This window comes from Ascaphus truei, chromosome 7 (assembly GCF_040206685.1).
Source record: "Ascaphus truei isolate aAscTru1 chromosome 7, aAscTru1.hap1, whole genome shotgun sequence".
Classification (NCBI taxonomy): Eukaryota; Metazoa; Chordata; class Amphibia; order Anura; family Ascaphidae; genus Ascaphus; species Ascaphus truei.
In genome coordinates this window covers 60,784,186-60,805,788 of record NC_134489.1, presented here as the reverse complement: position 1 = coordinate 60,805,788, position 21,603 = coordinate 60,784,186, and the positions used below count along the sequence as shown (strand labels likewise).

Sequence of the window (21,603 nt, the reverse complement as noted above, 5' to 3'; positions counted from 1 at the left end):
AGTTATCCACATAGCTATTCAGTATGTGAATTTCAGAAGATATTTATGCTGGCAAGGACTGGCACAAAATAAATTATTCATAGCTACTAAACAGAAAATGGTAAGGGAAGATGCACAAAATTTATTCAGACACAGTTGCAAAGTAGATTAGAAGTAGATGCGACCTGACAAATTGCAAAATGCTTCCCACTGAAGAGTAAAAAAAAAATGTGCATTGGGTCTGTATTATGTAAGCCGACTATATATATATTTTAATTGCAGCTCAACCCCGTTATAACGTGAATCCGCTTATAACGCGTTGCAAGCATGGCTCCCAATTTTTTAAAGTAAGGCCATGGTGACTCCAGCCGTGCGGAGGCACGCTGAGGCTGAGGGAAAGCGGGTGCTTTCCCTGGCCTTAGTTCGCGCGCCATCCGGGGGCGTGTCGCCCTCATTGGGCGAACCGCTCACGTGACCGGCCCTTCGCTCACGTGAGCGCTCAAACTAGAAATTTGGTAAGACCTACGCCTCCGCACGCGTGCGTGAGCTCCTGCTAAAGCCGCTCTCATTGCGGCTGCAGGGGCTCACTGACAAGCGTCAGCGCGCATCAGGACGGGCACTGACCCTGGACTCAGCCTAATGTGGATTTTTTCTTCTGGACACGTGATATACATTTATACAGTACCATGCAGATCTTCCTACCATGCTGTTTTCCAATGCTCCCTGCCCCCGATTCCCTCTACCCTGCCCCCTCCCTTCCTCTGGCCCCCACCCCAGGCCATATCTAGCCTCTCCTGTTCCCTGCTGGGGTGACCAGGGATTGTCATGTCTCAGGTGGCAGGGAGCTTGATGTCTCTAGCTGCTTTTGTTGTCCACACCAGGGGTGCACAAACTTTTCCCCTTGCACACCCCTGCCTGCTCAACTCCCGGCTCGCGCCCGCCCTCCTCCTCGGCTCCGGCATCAAATCACGTTGCGGGGTCATGTGACGCCACGTTGCCATGGCAACGCTGTGACCCCGATGCTTCATTTGACGCCGGTTACCATGGCGAAGCATCGCTCAGACGCTCTCTGTTCAGGGATATCTCTCTCGGTCTGATCCTCCCACCCACTGTGCTGTCAGAGAGCCGGGAAAAGGCACAGGGAAGACCCCTGCCAGATAGAAATGTCAGAAACTTCAAACAAACGGAAGTTTCGTTTAGAAGAAAAAATTGTTGCACTTCATAGAATCAAATCTGGAGTCCAGCAAACCCAAGTTGCTAGAGACCTAGGAATGAACGAGTCTACAGTTCGTGAAAGGAAAAAGGAGGAGAAACTTTGTGATGCAACAAAGTCCATAGAAACAGACAATGGACTGAAACGGAAACGTTTGCGGCAACCTAAAGAGCAGCCAGTTGGATAAAGATGCGTTTCAGTTGTCCAAGCAAGATCCGAAGGCACGCCTCTGTCTGGACCCCATCTGCAAACGCAAGCCAAAAAGTTTCACAACGAGCTTCACGGAAATGAGTCAACATCATTCACGGCTAGTAGTGGATAGCTAAATCGCTTTAAAAGGCGACATGGAATAACCAAAAACGCTATATCAGGATATGTTCAGCTGATGATTAAGCTGCATGCTCGTACCCTGCCCAGCTTCAGAAGATAATTCAAGGTGGCTATACTGCTGAACAGGTGTATAACTGCGATGAGACCGGACTGTGTTACAAAATGTTACCGAATACCACTCTGGCTTGTAAGAATGTCGATTAGTGAAAACAAGGCTTTAAACAAATGAAAGACAGAGTGACCATACTTTTATGTGTTAACCAAACAGGAAATCACAAACTGATGCCACTTTGTATAGGCAAGTTTAAATCACCACGTGCTTCCACCATGTGAATATGGCCTACTTTAGTAAAAATGCATGGATGACTTGCAGCATTTTCGAAAACTGGTTTCATCAGCGGTTCGTACCCGAGGTACGTAAACACTTATGGCAACAAAGGTCGGATATCAAAGCTCTGTTGTTGCTAGATAACTGCCCTGCCCATCCGTCTGCTGATAGCCTAATAAGCAGAGATGGCAAAATACGGTCAGCTACTTGCCCAAAAACACCACATCAATAACACAGCGGCTGGATCAAGGCATTATATCAATGTTCAAGATGAACTTCCGAGAGACGCTGATACAGCGAATAATCACGGAGCGGATTCTGTTACTGAATTTTTAAAGAAGCTAAACCTAAAAGAAGGTTTTTTTACATTGGTGGTGAAGCATGGGAAGCGATCACAAAAATTTGCATTTCTAAATGTTGGAGAAACGTAACTGGTGCATGTCTGGTCCCAGCTAACTCCCAGGTAGACAGTGACAGTGATGAAGAGAATGACTTTGAGGGCTTTACAGAGGAAGAAGTCATCGCCACCAATCAATTCTTTGAAAGATACATTAATGAAGGCCTCACAGAAAATGACATGGCCAATTCAGAAAGATTACTGGAACCGTTCGTTGATAGGGAAAGTGGAGCCACGATAGAATCTTGGGTAGATGGGGACAACAGCTGTCATACCTATGAGCAAATGACTGACTCACAAATAATTGAAAAAGTTACTAGCGAAAATCATGATTTGGATGGAACCGAAGACGATGAGGAACCAAAGCCGCCACCTAAGATCACAGAGGCGCTCGCAGGTTTGCAAACTGGACTTAAATTTCTAGAAACAGAAAATGTAGATTCCATTTCAGGTCTACAGTTAAAACGCTTGATTGAAATAGTTAAAAAGAAGCAAAGAGATGCAATGAAACAGTCAACCCTCGATATATATATATATATTTTATTTTTAAATGAAGCACTTTAAAGTTTACTCTCAAGTTCGTTTGTACTTGAATGAACAGAGTGCATTATGTTTTCCCTTTTCTTCAGAATTATAGCCCCATAGTTAATTTTAAAACAGGAATGTAACACGTGGAAAAGCAGTTGTTGAGTACAGTACTGTACTGTACTGTACCTAGAGTATGTGTTTTATTGTGTGGACGAAAATTGTGTTTATCGTACAGTATTTATGAATACTTTACAACACGATTATTGGTGTCTTAAATACTTTATTGTACAATGCATCAATAAAAGTTTGAAACAATACAATTGTACATGATTTCTCTATTGTTATTCTATAGCAGTGGTTTTCAACACACACACACACACACACATACACAATCTCTTCCTACCCCCCCACACACACACTTTCTCCCCCCACCCCCCACACACACTGACACACTGACACACACACACACACACACACACACACAGAGACATACATCAATACACACGGTCTCTTATAGGGAACCGGCTCTCATGCAGATTTTCCTCTCTCTCCCTGTCAACCGGAAGCTGACGGCAGAAGCAGGTAGAGGAGAGAGCTGCCAGCTGCTGCTGATGATGCCGGGTTAGTCCTGCGTGGGGGAGCTGCTGTGCTGCCTAGCCTGGGACAGCTGGGAGAGTTATCCCAGCTCTCTCCCTACGGCGGCCGCGGAACCCCTGAGTGTAATTCTCGCGCACAAAAAAAATTCTAACGCGATACACTTATATCGCGGTGATTCTTTGGACCCCAAGCACCGCGTTATAACGGGGTTGAGCTGTATCATTTAATAAATTGTGTGAATTTTTTAGATTTTGTTTCATAGAATGCTTCTAATACAGTGGCAGTGTGTATGTACCAGCCTGTTGGGTTCAAATTGCTTTCAACAGAAATCAGAGACAGGTGGATAATGGATTATATTGTTACCGACAAATATGGAGAACTTGCCTGTTGCGAGACTCTATTAAATCCAGAATTTTCCTTGACATTTCTGCAGGCTTCGATTCTTGTGTGTCAGGAAGTGTGGAAACATCTAAAAATCCCACATTCACATTCAAGTCTGGCGACAGCAATGCTGGATAATCCATGGGTTGTGCTGTGATGACATTTCTATGACACATATTTTCACATTTTTTAATTGTATTTAAGTTGCCCCATGCCTGTGAGGAAAGCCAGTAAGGCCGCGCTTATAGGCCTGGCGACGGCGACGTCACGCTGCGGTCGCTGAAAAAATCAAATTGAAGTGACTTCCAGCGATCAAGCCGTCGCGTCGCTCATACTATAAGCGCATGCGATGGAGTCAATACATTTGTTTTGGCACGACGGCGCGTCGGCGAGACGCCGGGACTATAAGTGCGGCCTAAGGCTCATTCAACAGCAACCAAGTATAAAGTCCAATCTCTTGTAAAGGCCCAAAAATAAAACAAATGTCTAGAAAATTTCTAATTTTAGAACAGATCAGAGTATTTTTACTTTCTAAGAAAAAAAAGGATTTTTTTTGTTTCATTAAGCCTAGTGGAATAATAGTCACACAACCTCAAAACAAAAGCTGATCACAAATAAAAGGTTTCCTTCCCTAAAGATGTGACTGTGACTTGCATTAATAACCATGCTTGGGTGGTAGGATATGATTTTTATTTTACCAGCATAAAAAACTTTTGTGTTACCCCATAAGCAGTCTGTGAAGCTGTATTACTTTACAAAATGTTGCACATAGATATCTGTTACATATGCCCGTCCTAGAACAGATCCCACCACACGTGGCAAATTTTACGTAAAGACAAAATATGATGTCATTGAGTTGCATTTGCTTGTTTATAGCTAATGTGTCTGGCTGGTTCATGCGTAATATACCTATTTTAAAGAGACAAACTTTAGGTCAATCAAAATGTTAATTGTGAAGTACTAGTAAAATAGGCATACTGACATTATCTTGATATAACAAGCTTCATTTGTAAAATAGATGATGTCAGGAGAACCTCAGTGGTATTGTATACACAGTAGAGACTGTGTGTGATAATCAGGTGATATTGCAAAGTATCAATGTTAAACAAGTACAAATAGCAATAATTCCCCTATAATTACAAACCACCTAAACAGACAGTTAAATGTAAGTTTTCTTACAAATATTTAACGTTTACATTTTTGTAAATGTGTTTCTCCTCCACGTAGATATATGCTTTGCGTGTAAAGTTAATGTTTCAAATGAAGACAACATACGCATGGACGTCGGTTCTGTGTTTAGGTGGTGGAATCCGAACAAAAATGGAGTGGTCAACAATATTCTTCAAATCTTTTTCTGCATGTTTCAGCTAAAAATGGAAAAATAAGTTGTTATCTAGCAACCCAATTCTTAAATATTTAGTGATGCACATACAGACCTGATTCAGTCACTCTACAACTCATTTATACTGTAGACCAGACCTGCACAACTCCAGTCCTCGAGGGCCGCAAACAGGCCAGGTTTTCAGGATACTACTTTAGCACAGCTGGCTCAATTAGTGGCTCAGTCATACTGTCACTGACCTGGTGTGAATAGCCGTATCCAAGGCATCCATAGGAGAATGTGAGTTCTATCTCGGCCTTGCAATTTATCTGCAAAATGAATATGTTGAATTCATACACTTACAGGATTAAAATGTGAGCTATTAATTAGTGAACAGTAACTTAGATCTTTTACCATTGTACTATACAGACTATAAAAACCCAAGGTAATAACCCAGAACGTTAACATTTTTAAATTAACTTAATTACCGTGTTTTTAAGCATCATGTCGTAAAATTGAGTAAAGCTTCCCTTCTGAAACATAAAAGAAAACATATGTGAATGAATCCAGTGAAGTGTGTGCAACATTAGGAATGCATCTATTATATTTTGTGTTTTAACTGGAAAGTAGCATAAACAAATTCTGACTATAACTACATTTTCTTTTTCCAACTGTATTTTTATTAGTTTACTAGCTGAGAGCCCCGGCGTTGCCCGGGATGTTTGTGGTGTGGGTGTGGCATTTGGGTGGGGAGTGGTCCACACGGCCCATGTGCGGTGGTAGTGCTGCTGTGGCTGTACTGATGGTGATTGTATCGGTGTGCTAATTTGGGAGGGTTTGGTGCAGATGTGGGGGTGCGGATGTGCCGATGGGGGAGGTGCAAAGGTGGCGATGTGTGGGTGCTGATGGTGTTGATGGGGGCTGGGAATGGCGGGGAGCCGAGAATGCCAGTGTGCTGGGGGGGCATGGGATACCGGTGTGCTGATGTGGTGGTGCTGGGGATAGTGTGTGTGTGTGTGTGTATGTGTATGTGTATACATGTGTGTGTATACATGTGTGTATGTATACATTGTGTGTATGTATATATTGTGTGTATACATGTTTGTGTGTGGGGGGAGGAGGGGGGAGGTGGTGGGGAGGAGGGGGGAAGGGGGGGAGGTGGTGGTGGGAAGGATGGGGGAAGGGGGGGAGGTGGTGGGAAGGGGGGGTGGTGGGAAGGGGGGGAGGTGGTGGGAAGGGGGGGGGAGGTGGTGCGAAGGGGGGGAGGTGGAGGGGAGGTGAAGGGGGTGGGGGGTGGAGGGGAGGTGAAGGTGGAGGGTGGAGGGGAGGTGAAGGGGGGGTGGAGGGGAGGTGAAGGGGGGGGTGGAGGAGAGGTGAAGGGGGGGTGGAGGGAGGGGTGGAGGGAGGTGAGGGGTGGGTGAGGGGAGGTGAGGGGTGGGTGAGGGGAAGTGAAGGGAGGTGAGGGGAGGTGAAGGGCGCTCCCTCACCCGTCCGGCCGCTCACTCACCCGTCCGGCCGCTCACTCACCCGTCCGGCCGCTCCCTCAGCCGTCCGGCCGCTCCCACGTGGATCTGAGGCGGGAGGCAGCTTGTTGTGGCCGCTCCCCCGCTGTGTCCCGGGCGCTCGCTCCCCCGCTGACTGTAGCGGCGCCAGGGGGGGGAGGGGGTGGAGGGGAGGTGAAGGGGGGTGAGGGGTGGGTGAGGGGAGGGGTGGGTGAGGGGTGGGTGAAGGGGGGTGAGGGGAGGTGAAGGCCGCTCACTCACCCGTCCGGAAGCTCCCACGTGGATCTGAGGCGGGAGGCAGCGTGTTGTGGCCGCTCCCCCGCTGTGTCCCGGGCACTCGCTCCCCCGCTGACTGTAGTGGCGCCGGGGGGGGGGGAGGGGGGAGGAGGTGCGCGCGGGTGTGGAGGCTGATGTTCGGGGAGGAAGAGGCGGAGGCTCCGGGACCGGCGGGTATGTGAGCCCCACACCCCCCGGGTTATACATGCTGCTAATGTACACCCCCCCCTAGTGTGTGTGTGTGTGTGTCCCTGTGTGTGTGTGTGTCCGTGTGTGTGTGTGTGTGTTTGTGTCCCTGTATGTCCTTTGGCCCGTCACTCCGCCTCAGGCCAATGAGAGGTGTGCGGGGCGGGCCAAGGTACCAATGAGATTTCCCCTAGGGACACCGGACATCCAGGCAGGCAGGCAGGCATACAGTGCTTTCACTAATATAGTATATAAGAAGAAGAAGATGGGATACAAAAGGAAAGGAGGGGGTAAGTGCAATAGCCTTACCATCATAAACCGTGCAGTTAGTCATATGGATCGGACATACAGTATGGGAAGGAGGGAAGGAACAGCCATATGGACACAACAACAACAACAACAACAACAAAATAAACACACAAATGTAATTTTTTTTTTTGAGGGGACGGGGGAAGGTATAGGAAAGGGGACATTTTCCCAGTACTATGGCTCATCTACTGTTTAATGACAGAATAGAACTACTTTTAATGTGTATGGTAAGATGGACAAAGAGTACAAAGGCAAAAAGCGGTTTAAAAAAAAATGTAGCAGGGAGAAAGCAAAATATGCATCTGTATATAAAAAGAAGTACAAACTTCAATTATTTGAAATAGATGGACTGTAGTGCGACCAAAAAGCCTAGGGATGCTCAACTGTCCGTCTAATCCTATAATCTCCAAAGTGATCTTGTTTCGTTCATCTGAACTGTGCTTGGGGACCTACAGTAAAAATTAAAAAATAAAAACAATGACAAGTACAACAAAAGATACTCACAACAAGCAGTTTACCTAATTTATAATTAGTCCAGCATCATGCAGCGGTCTACTTGTTCCTAAAGCAGCAATATTGGCCGCTTATTTTTATTTATATATATTTTTTCCATCTCAATTTTAATTGGAATTTAGAACTGTGGGTCCCCGCAGCGGAAAATTATGCAGTTCAGCTCTGAGGATTCCCCGGTTTCAAAAATAAAAACAAATAAAATTAAATAGACCGGATTGCTGCTTTTAAAAAAAAAAAAATTCCAACATGTATTGTAGAATAAAATGTTTTTTTTTTTACGTTAAATCATGGCATTCTTAAACAATGGTAAGAAAGAGATGGCTTTCTTCTGCCTTTAAACCAATGTTGCCATATTTTACAAATGACTTGCTTTATCTGGGGATGAAGCTGAAGTGGCGCTTGGTATCTGAGCAAAAGTGATGTTTTGGAGTCGGGATACAGTGTTTTCTTTTTGAAATACCATGGGGGGAGGGGGAGGTTACAGTATGTATCAAAACTGGGGCAGATATAAAGTCAAAACATTGCACCAGATTTATGAAAGAAAAAGAATCTGAGTTGCTTAGTGAGTAAAGACACTGGCTGGCACTGAGTTTGAAGCAGGGGGGAACCTGGTTCAATTCCCGGTGCCGGCTCCTTGTGACCTTGGGCAAGTCACTTTATCTCCCAATGCCTCAGGCACCAAAAACATAGATTGTAAGCTCCACAGGGCAGGGACCTGGGCCTGCAAAATGTCTCTGTAAAGCGCTACATAAACAACTAGCAGCGCTATAAAAAAAACATGCTATTATTATTATTATATTATTATTATTATTAGATACAATGGGATTTTTTGCTTTGATAAATATGGTGCAGTTTTCTTGCTGCACTTTGTCCCACTTTTGCAGCCGGGATAATGCAAAAAAAAAAAAAACAAGACTGGTGCTCTTATACAGTACTGTGAATTAATAAGTAAAATTGTGTATAAATAAATATAATTGAATGTGCTAATGGTGACACCCGGTGGTGAACTGTATAAGTGCACTAATGTGAAAAGAAGTGAATAATTAATGGTGAGTAAGGCTGAGTCCCTGCTGGCGCTGAGCTTGGAGCGGTTACATGTATGTATGTATGTGTATATCTATATAATATATATATATATATATATATATATATATATATATACACACACACACACACACACACACACACACACACACACACACACACACACACAGGTAGTCCTCGCTATCCAACGTTTCACTGTACAACGAATGGCATATCCAACTCTTTACAATGCAACACTGTATGACGTTTTTTCGATGCCAGAATGCATTATCCGAAGCCTGAATGCATTATCCAACGCTCACCGCCACTGATTAACATGGGACTCACTTTACAACGGTTTCACTATCCAACGCTACTTCCAGAACGGATTCCGTTGGATAACCGAGGACTGCTTGTATGCATGTTCCCGCGCACAAATGCACGGGCACACACGCTCGGCTCTCTTGTAAATACATTTTTTAAACTTTCCCGCTTGTCAATAGCCCGTAATTGCGCCCCCCCCTCCACCCTCCCAAGTTGCAGGACACCCGGCGCTCATGATCTAAGCATGAGCGCGCTCAGCGCCAGTGGGGACTCAGCCTTAGGCTGCGTTCCCGATTGTGCTGAGCGGGCGGCACTTATATATATAGCTATATGTAAGTCCCCGCTCACGCTGTGCACACTCGTGCGCGGGCACACGCACTCACCCGCGCTTGGGTAAACACAAAAATTATAGTTTCCAGTGCGCTCAACATCCCGTAATGCCCCCGCGCGTAAATGCAGGTCACCCGATGCTCATGCTTGGAGCACTCTCCAAGCATGAGCACGCTCAGCGCCAGCGGGGACTCGGCCTACGCCGAAAGATATACAATAAATATACTAAGCGTCCCACTCAACCTCCAACAGAAACAAGTCTTCTTATTTTCTCACAGATAGTAGTTGAACAGGAATAAATAGATAGATGTGAGTAAAAAGAGCATATCACTCTAAACTCTGGTGTGTAGATGGGTTCCAGCACGGATAAAAGGGACATCTGGGGTTGAATGCTGTGTGGGTATTTTTTTATAATGGAAAAGAGAGAGACACCAAAGTGCAGAATATCTGAACTGATATTTATAGTAAAGTTTTAAAATAATCCCTCCAGGATGCGCACTTACAATTTGGAATCCTGACGAAGCTTGTCTTGACGAGCTAAATGCATAGAATCCAGGAGGAATGGAGGAGATACACCTGGTCAGAGGAAAAAGGAACTCCAGAGAGCGGTTGCTGTTTCCAGGCGGCCGCAATAGGAAGCAGCTCCAGCCAAGTGCCGATGAGTTACTCTGATCCTTGCAGGAGGGGTGGTGAGATCGCCGTCACTCCGCATGGTACCACATTTTTGTTATATTTTTAAAGATTGCACAAATTGTAAGTGCGCATCCTGGAGGGATTATTTTAAAACTTTACTATAAAAATCTGTAAAGATATCCTGCGCTTTGGTGTCTCCCTCTTTTCCATTATAAAGAATACCCACACAGCGTTCAATCCCAGATGTCACCTCTATCCGTGCTGGAACCCATCTACACACCAGAGTTTAGAGTGCGATATGCTCGTTTTACTCACATCTATGTGAGTATAATGATTAAAGATTAGTGGATCTAATTATTATATTCCATTACTGGCATTACTACTCTGTGTGTATTTTTTCATTTTGTTTTATATATCACATATCCCACTCAATCATCCTGTTCAACTACTTGCAGCCGGGATACCTAGTCTCCTTTGTGGCAGTAGAATACTTTAACAGCTAATCACAGACCCAGTATGGTCTTTCTCCTTCCAGCAGCAAAGAGAGGTACGTGAGAATTGCGCCAGGTAGTGTTAGAACCTGCAGATTGGTCATGCCGTGAAGTAGCTGCAGGCTTATAACCTTTTGGCCAAAGGGTTTAACTAAATGACCCATACTCATGAGGAGATAAGCACTGAAGTATTGTACTATATGTTGTGTAATTTTGTATGTTGCGCTGGCCTGTTTTTGTTTAACTTTAACAGCTAATGTTCAGCATATAGGGACAAGACAGAGTAGAAATTATGCACTGCTGAAGGGATGTACTCAACTAAATTAAACGTTTTAAAGATTGATTTGATTTTTTTATTATGACTTGTCAAAACTGTACACCCAAATTCACATACCAACTAAATCCACACAATTATTTCCGTAGTTGCAATTTCCTAAAATACAAGAACTTAATAAAAAAAAATATAGATGCAATTATACCTGCACAGTGAAATACTTCACATCTGGAAACCGAATGACCGTCTCACCTATGCTGGCTTTTAATTCTTCTATGAATGGTTGTGGCTTTGTGCACTTAATGATATTGTTGACAATAATGCGAATCAGGAGGTTTGTACCTGGTCTTATATTACCTAGAGGTTTTACGTTGAGGATAGCTTTAAAAACTTGAGACAGGCATCTTAAAAACGTAATCTAAAAATGATTTAACTATACAGGCAGTCCGCGTTTTACAACGCTTCGCTTTACAACGAATGGCATATCCAACACTATGCAATGCATACCTATATTCATTTTTACAACGCCAAAACGGCTTATCCAACGCTCTTACAACGCTTTGCAACGTTGTGTATGTGTGTATATATATACATATTCACATAAACAACGTTGCAAAGCGTCGTAAGAGCGTATATATATAATATTATACTATATAATATATTATTTATGTTATATTATATATATAATACAGTATATACACTATATAATTTATGTGTGTGCTGCATATCTTATTGCCTGCATAAAATATTTGGTGTATTTTAGTGTTAAAAATGCCTTCAGGAACGGAACTTTTCATTTAAACAGTGTTCCTATGGGAAAACGTGTTTCGCTTTACAACGTTTCGCTTTACAACGCCATTTTGAGTAACACATTGTGTTGGATAACCAAGGACTGCCTGTACTTAAGAGTGAAAAAAAAAAAAAAAAAAAGAATTCTGCATTGTAATTCTAATATTTTTGCATCTATTAAAAAGCACAAGGCCCGGATGCACCAAGCTTCATTATGCCATTTAACCTGACATAACGTTTGGTGCATATGCATTACGATTAACCTAAGTCAACGTTAACTCAGTGTTTCTCCTAGAAATAACATATGGTTATATACTTCTTGCCGTTAGTAATGATATGCAAAGAGGCATTCCCCCTATTCATCTATCTCAATGTTTTATATAGCGCATACACAGAGCGAACCCTGCTCCTATGCTCTCCAAACATCACATATCCACTCAAGGCCACTCAGGTCAACATAAGGATTTAACCTGACGTTATTAAGCCCTTACATAAAGGTGGTGTTACTTCCATCCAATCATCGAAAGTGAGATATACCTGGAAAATATGCTAATTTCGATATGTGATAGAGAAGGTAGGACTGAAACCCCCAAGTAATGCTTCACTAAGAAAAGTCCATATACACAAACATATGAGAATGACTCTCAGTATGTAGAAGAATCAGATATTAGAGTAGATGTCCCACGATGTCAGCAAAAAATACTGAATTTAACTTTAAAGCATTATGTATATTCGTTTAAGAACTCCCACTTAGCCTGCAGGTACCAGCACAATCCCTAAGGCACAACAATGTTAAACTCTGCAACATGATCGCATAGTGGCACATATTGAATGTGAAAAAAGAGTGATTCTTTGTATTAAAAATTTGTACTCACTCCATTGTTGCATGGATCCTCCTGAACTGTCAGCGTACTCCTGCCGAAAACGGGTCAATGTACAAGTGGAGTTGTGAGGCGGTGCATCTGCTATACGGGAAAAATTGAACCGGACTGCTGTCTACTACTGTAGTACAAAAACGAATTTATTAGTACATAAAAGAGCAGCAAGGGGAGAAAACCTCTTGCGCGTTTCACGCAGACAAAGCACAGTTGTCTGCGTGAAACGCGCAAGAGTTTTTCTCCCCTTGCTGCTCTTTTATGTACTAATAAATTCGTTTTTGTACTAGTAGACAGCAGTCCGGTTCAATTTTTCCCGCATAGCAGATGCACCGCCTCACAACTCCACTTCTAATTTGGATATGCAAAGTATATTTAAACAATTGAAATTTACATATTTCTGAGGTGTGTTCCTTTTTGCACACGGGTATCTCTCTAGATATTATATAAAGGTGTATTTGGGGAGGTACACAAGTAACTTAGAACTCTGGTAAAATAAGACTCTCTCTCCTCCCCTCACCCCCCACGATAGGAACAAACAGCGGAGGGACAAGTCCCCTCCAACTTCTCTTAGGCTGAGGCCTCACTGCACGCCCACCTTGCGACCTGGCGGTGCATGCAGAGCACTATACCGCGATCTGCAGGTGGCGTTCTGAGGTACGGGGTGTGGCCAAAACAAGCTGTGTGGGTGTGGCCATGACGAGGGGGCGGCCACGACGCCGGCCAAACCAAAAAAAAAAAAACCCATGGCCTCCTGCACACACACACAGCTCTGCAGACTTCTCCCCCGCCTCTCTGATTGGCTCCCTGCCACACCACGTGACGTGTCGCCGCTCGGGATCACAAAATGGATGTAGCCCCTGTTGGCTGACGCGTCACAGTGCGCAGTGAGCCTGGGAGCGAGGAGAGACTGGGGATAGCCAGGGAGCAGGTAAGGGGCTGGTGAGAGGCGTACGCACGGCCGCACATGCCGCTGGCTGCACTGGGGACCTAGCCTTACTTAGTTGCAGGGGCACCTATCCTCCTGTAGTCATCATACTGCTATCAGCAGACAGTTTTCAGTAGAGCTGCTAGCTAATCCTCCTCCCCTTCCCACCAAAGCAGTGAAAGAAGGGATTTGAGGGATAAGCAGCAGCAGCCACAGAGGCATCCACTGTGAGGATCTGGAGGAAGAGTAGTCTGTCATACATACACTTAACTCTTTGGGTGCTCCAAGACGTTGCCACTACGCCATGGGGATTGGCACTCCAGGGGCCCACTACATCATGCCTTTAGAGAGTGCTCTGAGGAGCAGTCAGGTGATGGTTGTTTGCCTGAGGGTCCGTGGCTCTCTGGTGAGTCTGTACTACAATTTGGTCAACATGATACATTTTCATGTATAGCCCACGATAGATTAAAAAGTGATGAAGATGAAAAAGTCTTGTCAATATATTTACAGAACAGATTATTAAATGGCAGTTGCAAATCTTAAATCGAGGAAGGAGATATGCAACTCAAAGGTGGTGTCTTCAGAAACTGTTTTCATGACAAATGGTCAGAAAATATCATGTTGCTGAGGTAAAATCCAATAAGGTTTACAACAAGATCGCATGCAGAGGATACAGTTGTTGAAATTTGTACATTGCTTCACTTGAACAGCTAGACAGCCCGCCTAAATGAGCAAAAACAGAATATATGGACAAAGTATTACATATCATTTGCAACATTAAACAGTATGTCTAACTGTAATTATGTGCTTAGAAATCTGAAATATAATTCTCAAAAATAAAAATGTATATTTGACGATTCTGATAATAAAAAGGGTGTGGTGCTGAGCACGCACATTTTAAGTGAAACTTCTTTGTCTTTTGTCACTGTTTTGTCACAGAAATTGTATTTGTGATGTTTTTAATTAAAACAATTTCAGTGACAAAACGTAAAGAAGTTTGACTTAGAATGTGTGTGCTTGGCACACGCCCCGTTTTAGCTATTTGCACTTCTATATTTATACTAACTGTGAATTCTTCGTGTGTGTCTTTGTGTGTGTGTTTCTCTGTGTGTGTGTGTGTCCCAAAAGTGGAGGGGTTTCTGCTAGTCCTTGGTGCCGCGACGGCAGCTGCAGCCAACACTGATGTCGCCGACAGCCCCATCTGCTAGCAGTGATGTCACTTCCGTTACCAACTTCCGTCACCATGAAGGCAATTTTGTGCAAGCGAAATTTTGGTAGGTGCCAGCAAAGAAGTTACACTTCAAAAACTAAAATTATAACACTGAAGCTTCACGTAGGTAGCTAGGAACAAAAAGCATTAACAGTTGGGACATATTCATCACCCATCTAAAATGTTGACTTAAAAGAAGTCGATTTAACGTTCCTTTTAAATATTTGTCATTAGGGGGAGAAAAAAACCCACTTAATCTACTAATCTTTTAGTAGAACTGTAATCCAAGTCCTAATCCATTTTATTTTGGAAAGTAGATGCAATCCCACATAGTTGGCCAGAAAACACCTACTCTAATTTGCTTCCCTAAACAATTCTAACCATGCGAATAGCAAGGTATGGTGCACGGAAAGTAAGCGCAAACCTTAACACTATATATAATATTAAAAAAACAAAATTAATATCACCAAGAGGAGATGCAGCTGGTGTGAGTGATTTCACAATCACCCAAAGTAACGTCTGGGGGAGGACACAAAGCGCAATATTCCTCTCAAGGTGGAAAGTCACTGGGAATCTCAATTTGAAATGAGCAGCATATGTAAAGAAAAAAGAAAACATATAGTGCAACACACAATTTAATTAATAAAAACACTCGAGCAAGGAGGCTCCAATACACTCACATGCTCCAGGAATAATAAAGGCAATTTAACCACTCTGGGTTCAGACGCAGTAGAATGCTCCGGTCAGCTGCTACACATCCACCGCTTCCGCATGCAGACGCCGTCTGGCGTCACGGCCCAGCTCTATCAGCGTTCCAGCAATAGAGGAGGATCATCGGGCTCCATGGTAGTCAAGGCAATGCAGGACGCACAAGCAGGAAGATGCAAAACACCAGCACAGCTGATCTCATGGCGAAGGGGAGCTGACTGCTTCACAAAGTCTGAGCACACAGGAAAAAAACCTACGCGTTTCGTCCGATAGGGCGGACTTCTTCAAGGGGTGTCGTTCTGCATTGCCTTGACTACCACGGAGCCCGATGATCCTCCTCTATTGCTGGAACGCTGAGAGAGCTGGGCCGTGACGCCAGACGCCGTCTGCATGCGGAAGCGGTGGATGTGTAGCAGCTGACCGGAGCATTCTACTGCGTCTGAACCCAGAGTGGTTAAATTGCCTTTATTATTCCTGGAGCATGCGAGTGTATTGGAGCCTCCTTGCTCGAGTGTTTTTATTAATTAAATTGTGTGTTGCACTATATGTTTTCTTTTTTCTTTACATATGCTGCTCATTTCAAATTGAGATTCCCAGTGACTTTCCACCTTGGAGAGGAATATTGCGCTTTGTGTCCTCCCCCAGAATAGCAAGGTATTGCTGCTTTCATTTTTAAGGTAATCTATTACAAATTGAATTTCTTAAGGGCCTCTAATGGGAAGTGATTGTCAATCAAGAGTTTTATTTGGCCTTACCAGAGAACTAATAAAGATAAAGAGAGGTGGGGAGGGGGGCTCTGGCTGTACAAGCACTCGCTGATCACACAGTGACATCACACACAAGGGAGCAGCCAGAGGAAATCAAACCCCTCCCAAGGAAAATGAATTCAACGTGTTTTGGGTATAAAAAAAAAATAGATTGATTGATTGATATATATATATATATCAATCAATCAATCTCAAAGCTGACACCCGTTAAATGTGTCACTTTGGTCCAAGGAGTGATTGCTCCTTTAAAACTACAGACGAAGTTGCATTTAGTCCAATGTTTGCACACCTTGGCAAAAATAAATGAGAAAAGTGCACTCTACCATTTATTGTATAATAGTCACTGCTTTCTACAAAATAATTGAGAACACATTTTATTTATATTGTATTTGTTAATAGGGGATAAAGGGCTTTCACATGTAAAATAATTACAGTAGTTCTACCCATAAACTGAGCTTCCTGTAAAAAATCTATAACCTTGTTCTTTTAACACTATGTGCTAATGTTTTTCAGCTTCCATGTGACAATCAAACATTTTTCTATTTATTTGGTGTTTTTGCCCTTACTGTTTCTTTAAGAAGCAGTTCCATGCATTCATTACTCTTTCAGTGATGGCACAGTATCTCATATTTCATACTTCTGTTGATTTCATATACATTACATTGCCTATTTTTATTCGTAGAAATCGCAAACAAATCAAAACCCTATGTTTCACTGTTATCATTTGTCTGATGTAAGTCTTAAATAGAAAATGATTTGGATATTAGGAATGCAAAACTTGAGTACAGTACAAAGATTTTGTTTGTCCTTTTATTCACAATATTTAACTTTTTTGTGTTTTATTTACATGTACATTAATACTTTTGTACAGACTGAGGGGGTTAGTCATTAAAGTGTAACACTGCCGATCAGGGCACTATCACACAGAAATTTTAAATGAAATTAATGGGAGTTTCCATGTGATAGTGCCCTGATCGGCACTATCACACTTTAATAAATAGGCCTCTTTGAAACGATTGCGTTATTATTTTATTATAATTTTTTGGCCTGGCAATCCCTTTAAGGGATTTGTTATATATTAGGTTAGAATATGAATAGTATATATAAGTACTGTAAAACAAAAAATCGCCGAGTTGTTTTTTCCCCTTTTTTTAATATTTACAATTATCTCTAAGAAAGAAAAACACGATTACACCGACTTACAGCCTTTCCACATGGCACCAAATTTTCGACATGTGAAGTAAAAGCTTCTACATCTGACGGAGCTGCACTTTTCTGAATATGCTGCAAAACACAACTTCAAGAATAATATGTTACACATAAAACAGATTGAACACTACGGTAGGCCTACATACTGAGGTAGTTTAAGCAGCAATCCCACCTCTAAACCCAGAACTGATCCGAGGTCCCCCAATGTCCCAGGAACCCCAGGTTCCCAAGATATTCATATTATTTTTTTTTGTACCAAATATTGTGGCAAACTACACATTTAGCAGCAGGGTCTCCAATAGAAAGCCACAATGTCCTCCCGTCTCACATCACCGCTCTGCTATTGCCCACTGGAGCGTGCCCTGACTGTGGTGTCATTGCTTGTGTAAATGGATATTCAACCTTTTGGTGCCCTGGTGATGTGGACTGCACATTATAAAGGCAGGCACAATGGCGACCCCTGTGACATTCAGTTTCCATCATCTGTTGCTCATTTCAAGGAGAGTTCTTTAACCTCATCCCACCCTCTCGGATATCCTCTGTGGTCCCCCAACATGTTTGTAAGTGCCAACTTTCCGGCACCAAAAACATCTGCTCGCTGGAAACAAAATAGATGCGGGGTCAGGGCTCGCTTTGGTGACCCTCACCCCAGTAACCCTCCTGGATCATGCAAGCCTAAAAATTAAAAAGAAATTCAATTTTGGGTGGGATTGTTGCAGTAAATAAGTTATGGGGAGATATGTATAGGTCTCTAGATTTTAGTAAAACAAAAACACAATCATCCATATGTGGCCTGGGTCTGCACCAAGGAGACAATCCCTAGCATGCAATTTTCTTTGTATTATTTTTAAGAGGATTGAAGGAGGGGGTCTCTGGAAGCTGAACCCCATTAATTTCAGCTCCGGGGACCCCTGCTTCCAGGTGTCTGTAGGTGAGGGAGGGGGGGCGGTAGCCGCTGCGCTCAGTTTGCATGGATCACATAATGGTGGCTTTTCGAAGCTCCAGCGCCCTGCGGGCCAATAGGAAGCCATGACGTAATCAGCTTTCGTTTCCTATTGGGCCGTGTGACGCAGGAGCTTTAAACTTTGCAGAGATACCGGCACTTCCTTGGCAGGTCTATATCCTGGGAAATTAAGGCGGCACTTATAGTGCTGGCTACGGCGACTGCGAAGTCGTGCAGCTCCGTAGCAAGTATATGCAGTCCGTCGCGGGTGCGATCGCGACGGTGCTGCAGAGCAACGGAGCAATCGCCGGTGGTCAAAGGATTTTTACTTTTTCGCTGATCGCCGAGTGATGTCAGCGGCACACGCGCGGTTCAGCCAAATAGTTTGAACCGCTCGTGGCCACGCCTCCGCCCACGCGTCTCCTGCACCATGTGCAGGAATCGCTATTACAACGGCTGACGTCCCGCAGTCGACGCCATTGTAATAGCGATTTCTGCTGATAGTGCAGGAGACGAGAGGGTGACCGGGGGGGCGTGGCCATGAGCAGTTCGCCCTCCTTGGCTGAACCACTCAAGCGCCGATCGCCGAAAAAAGTCAAAATCTTTTGACTACCAGCCATCGCGCCCACTATGGGCACCCACGACGGACTGTATGTACTTGCTATGGCGTTGTGCGACGTCAGTCGCCGTCGCCAGCACTTTAAGGGGGGGGGCGCGTGCACAGCGCTTCACCGCGATCTTTGGAGAGGCAGAGATTGCGATGGGAGGGGGCATAGCAGGGGTTTTGCAGGGGGGTTGGCCATGACCTCACCCGGCTGGTTCGCTCTCATTGGCTGAACCGCTGGCGGGGGCGTGGCCACACCTTCGTCACAAATACAATTTTTTTGTATTTGCAAAAACCTGGCGTAGAGCGTGGCTGCTAAATGCGCGCTAAGTAGTGTGCTGTAGAACGCACTGGGACCGCAGCCTAATGGAGTTCTGCTCCAGTGACCCACTGCTTCAAACCCATGTTAAAAAATAAGTAATAAAAGTGCATGAATTGCTCCTTTTTAAATGCACTCGTTGGGAGTTCTTTGCGTTTAGGAGATTTTAAAAGTAAATATGTTCATTGTAAAAAATAAAAATAAAATAAAAAAGGGGGGGGGGGTTGAACTCATGTCATCATTAATAGAAAAACAGAATCTATGCACACATTTCAACAACAACAACAAATAGGCAGCATTGCAAATGACATTAAACCTGAAACAATTCACTTTCCAGTACATCATTATAATACTTTTAAATAGCAATACCTAAAAAGGGGCCCAGACTACACAATTCGTGATTAGGCAGTCAAACCTTTTAAAAGTCAGTCCAGGAAAGGGGGAAAGGGTGATTATTGCACAAATCTAGGGACAGACCCATAGCCTTTAAATCCTAATACAGTATAGTACTAACTAACTGCGCCAACAATAACATCACCTAACCCCCCTCCCCTTAGTGCTGTCACCTGCTGCAGCCTGTTTGTTTTCCAGGTGAGTGACATCCCCGAGCTGCTGCCGCCGCCGGACAAAGCAGATGGGACCACGAGGGTGGTGCGGGTGTCGGAGGCAGAGTGGGGATGCACGGGGGATACATCACCGGAGACGGGTTGCGCTACTGGATGAAGGAATCTGGAAGGAGGCAGCTGATGGAGAGGACCGAAAGGAGGCAGCTGATGTTGAGGGCTGGAAGGCTGATGCCGATGGTCGGCACGGAGCGGGGGCCGAGCGGTGGGAAGGTTAGAGGGGGCTCCATAGTGCTGGGGTGCGGCATGCGCGGGGCCTGTGTGAGACGGGACGGGTTGGAGTTGCTTGGGTGGCACCGCCAAGCTGCCAGGTGGCTGGGGTAGGTTGAAAGGTGGGTGATGCAGGGCAGATACCCCAAGGGTAGGCGGCCACATGACGCTGCTGCCGCCACCACCAGGGAGAAAAACCTGCTCTCTCTGCTGGGTCGCTATGGAAGTACTGGGCATTACTGCCTCAGGGGCCAGCGTCGAAGGTAACCACATCTTGCATGCAGCGGGAAAGTAGAGGGGCGGAGATTGTTTCCCGCCCCGCTTAATGTGCGGAGCCCATAGGCGGGTATAGCCGCAGCTACTCAATGCTGAGGAATGAGGATGAGGAAAAATAACTGTCACAATTGCACGAGGTCGTGTACCGCGCTTTTCCAGTGCGGCACCTGCAACGCGTGGCCCAATAGGAGCCCAACCGATCGGCTCGTGCCCCCTTCTATCCGTTCTTTAGCGAAGGGTCGGGCCACACTATTTTTGATGCGTCATCAAGCCCTCTTCAGCCCGCTTTATAATGCAGTTATAAGAGTGGGTTGGAGGTGTAAAAAGGAAATGCCAAAAACACCCAAACAAAATAGAAGACGTGGGGAGGCAGGATTTGCTTCACCTTTGGGGTCACTATTAAAATCTCACTCAGAGTCAGTATTGGGGCATCTTGGTGGTGTGTAAGGCTGTGCTTATTGTGCCGTCGACAGCTATGTCGCATCAAAACAAATGCATTGCCGCCGTCCGCAACGGCTTGGTTGCGATCGCTGGATATCATCTCAATTAGATTTTTATTGACCGTAACCTGACATCGCCAGCACTATAAGCATAGCCTAAGGCCAAGTTCAGGGTGGCTGCTACGGGCGCGAGCGTCTGTGCACGCCTCCCCCGCGTGCTGCAGCCCAGCGATCTGTGCCCAGGCTGCAGGAGTCGGATGGCGGCGATTGGGGGCGTGGCGGGGCGAACGTGTCACGGAGCTGGTTCGCTGAACCAGCTCACGTGATGCAACTGCAGCCCCAAGTATAATTTCTGGTTGTAGCGGCAAAATGTAGAGGCGTCAACACTACACTTTGCCTCCGGTGGAGTTTTCAGTTTGAACACTCCCACCGAACAACCTGAAATTGCGATGGACATGCGCGCGCTTCGCGTAGCAGCCACCCTGAACACGGCCCTAGGCTATGCTCATATTGCCGGCGACGCGACTGACTTCAGGCTGCGGTTGCTGGAAAAATCTAATTGAGATGACTTCCAGCGATCGCGACCAAGCCGTTGCGTCGTGCTTACTATAAGCACATGCGACGGGCGGCAATGCATTTGTTTTGACGCGACGTCGCCGGCACTATAAGCGCAGCCTAAGAGGTGAATTCCTTCAACGATATTATTGAAATCTGCAAGCAATAAAGGCACGATAGGAAGATAATTAGTAGCCTATGTCCATGTAGTC

General features: G+C 44.7%; 1 protein-coding gene across 9 annotated transcripts in view; it reads right to left on the bottom strand.

Annotated features, from left to right (window-relative positions):
- Window positions 1–20,635, bottom strand: part of CATSPERT (catsper channel auxiliary subunit tau) — a 46,855-nt gene extending 26,220 nt beyond the window's left edge. For 2 of the 9 annotated variants that reach the window (XR_012802661.1, XM_075608627.1), the window contains exons 1-9: window positions 19,854–20,632; window positions 17,416–17,496; window positions 14,202–14,250; window positions 11,141–11,292; window positions 7,674–7,796; window positions 5,563–5,607; window positions 5,335–5,403; window positions 5,029–5,120; window positions 3,757–3,918 (exon numbers count right to left, since the gene is read on the bottom strand). Coding sequence is in view for 8 of the 9 variants with exons in the window: in XM_075608627.1 (XP_075464742.1) it covers window positions 3,757–3,918; window positions 5,029–5,120; window positions 5,335–5,403; window positions 5,563–5,607; window positions 7,674–7,796; window positions 11,141–11,292; window positions 14,202–14,250; window positions 17,416–17,496; window positions 19,854–20,393 (1,313 nt within the window). In the remaining variant the exon portion in view is untranslated. Of the gene's footprint in view, window positions 1–3,756; window positions 3,919–5,028; window positions 5,121–5,334; window positions 5,404–5,562; window positions 5,608–7,673; window positions 7,797–11,140; window positions 11,293–14,201; window positions 14,251–17,415; window positions 17,510–19,853 lie in introns of all 9 variants that reach the window. The other 7 variants (XM_075608630.1, XM_075608632.1, XM_075608635.1 and 4 more) reach the window with 7 other exon arrangements.
- Between the last annotated feature and the right edge of the window lie 968 nt (window positions 20,636–21,603).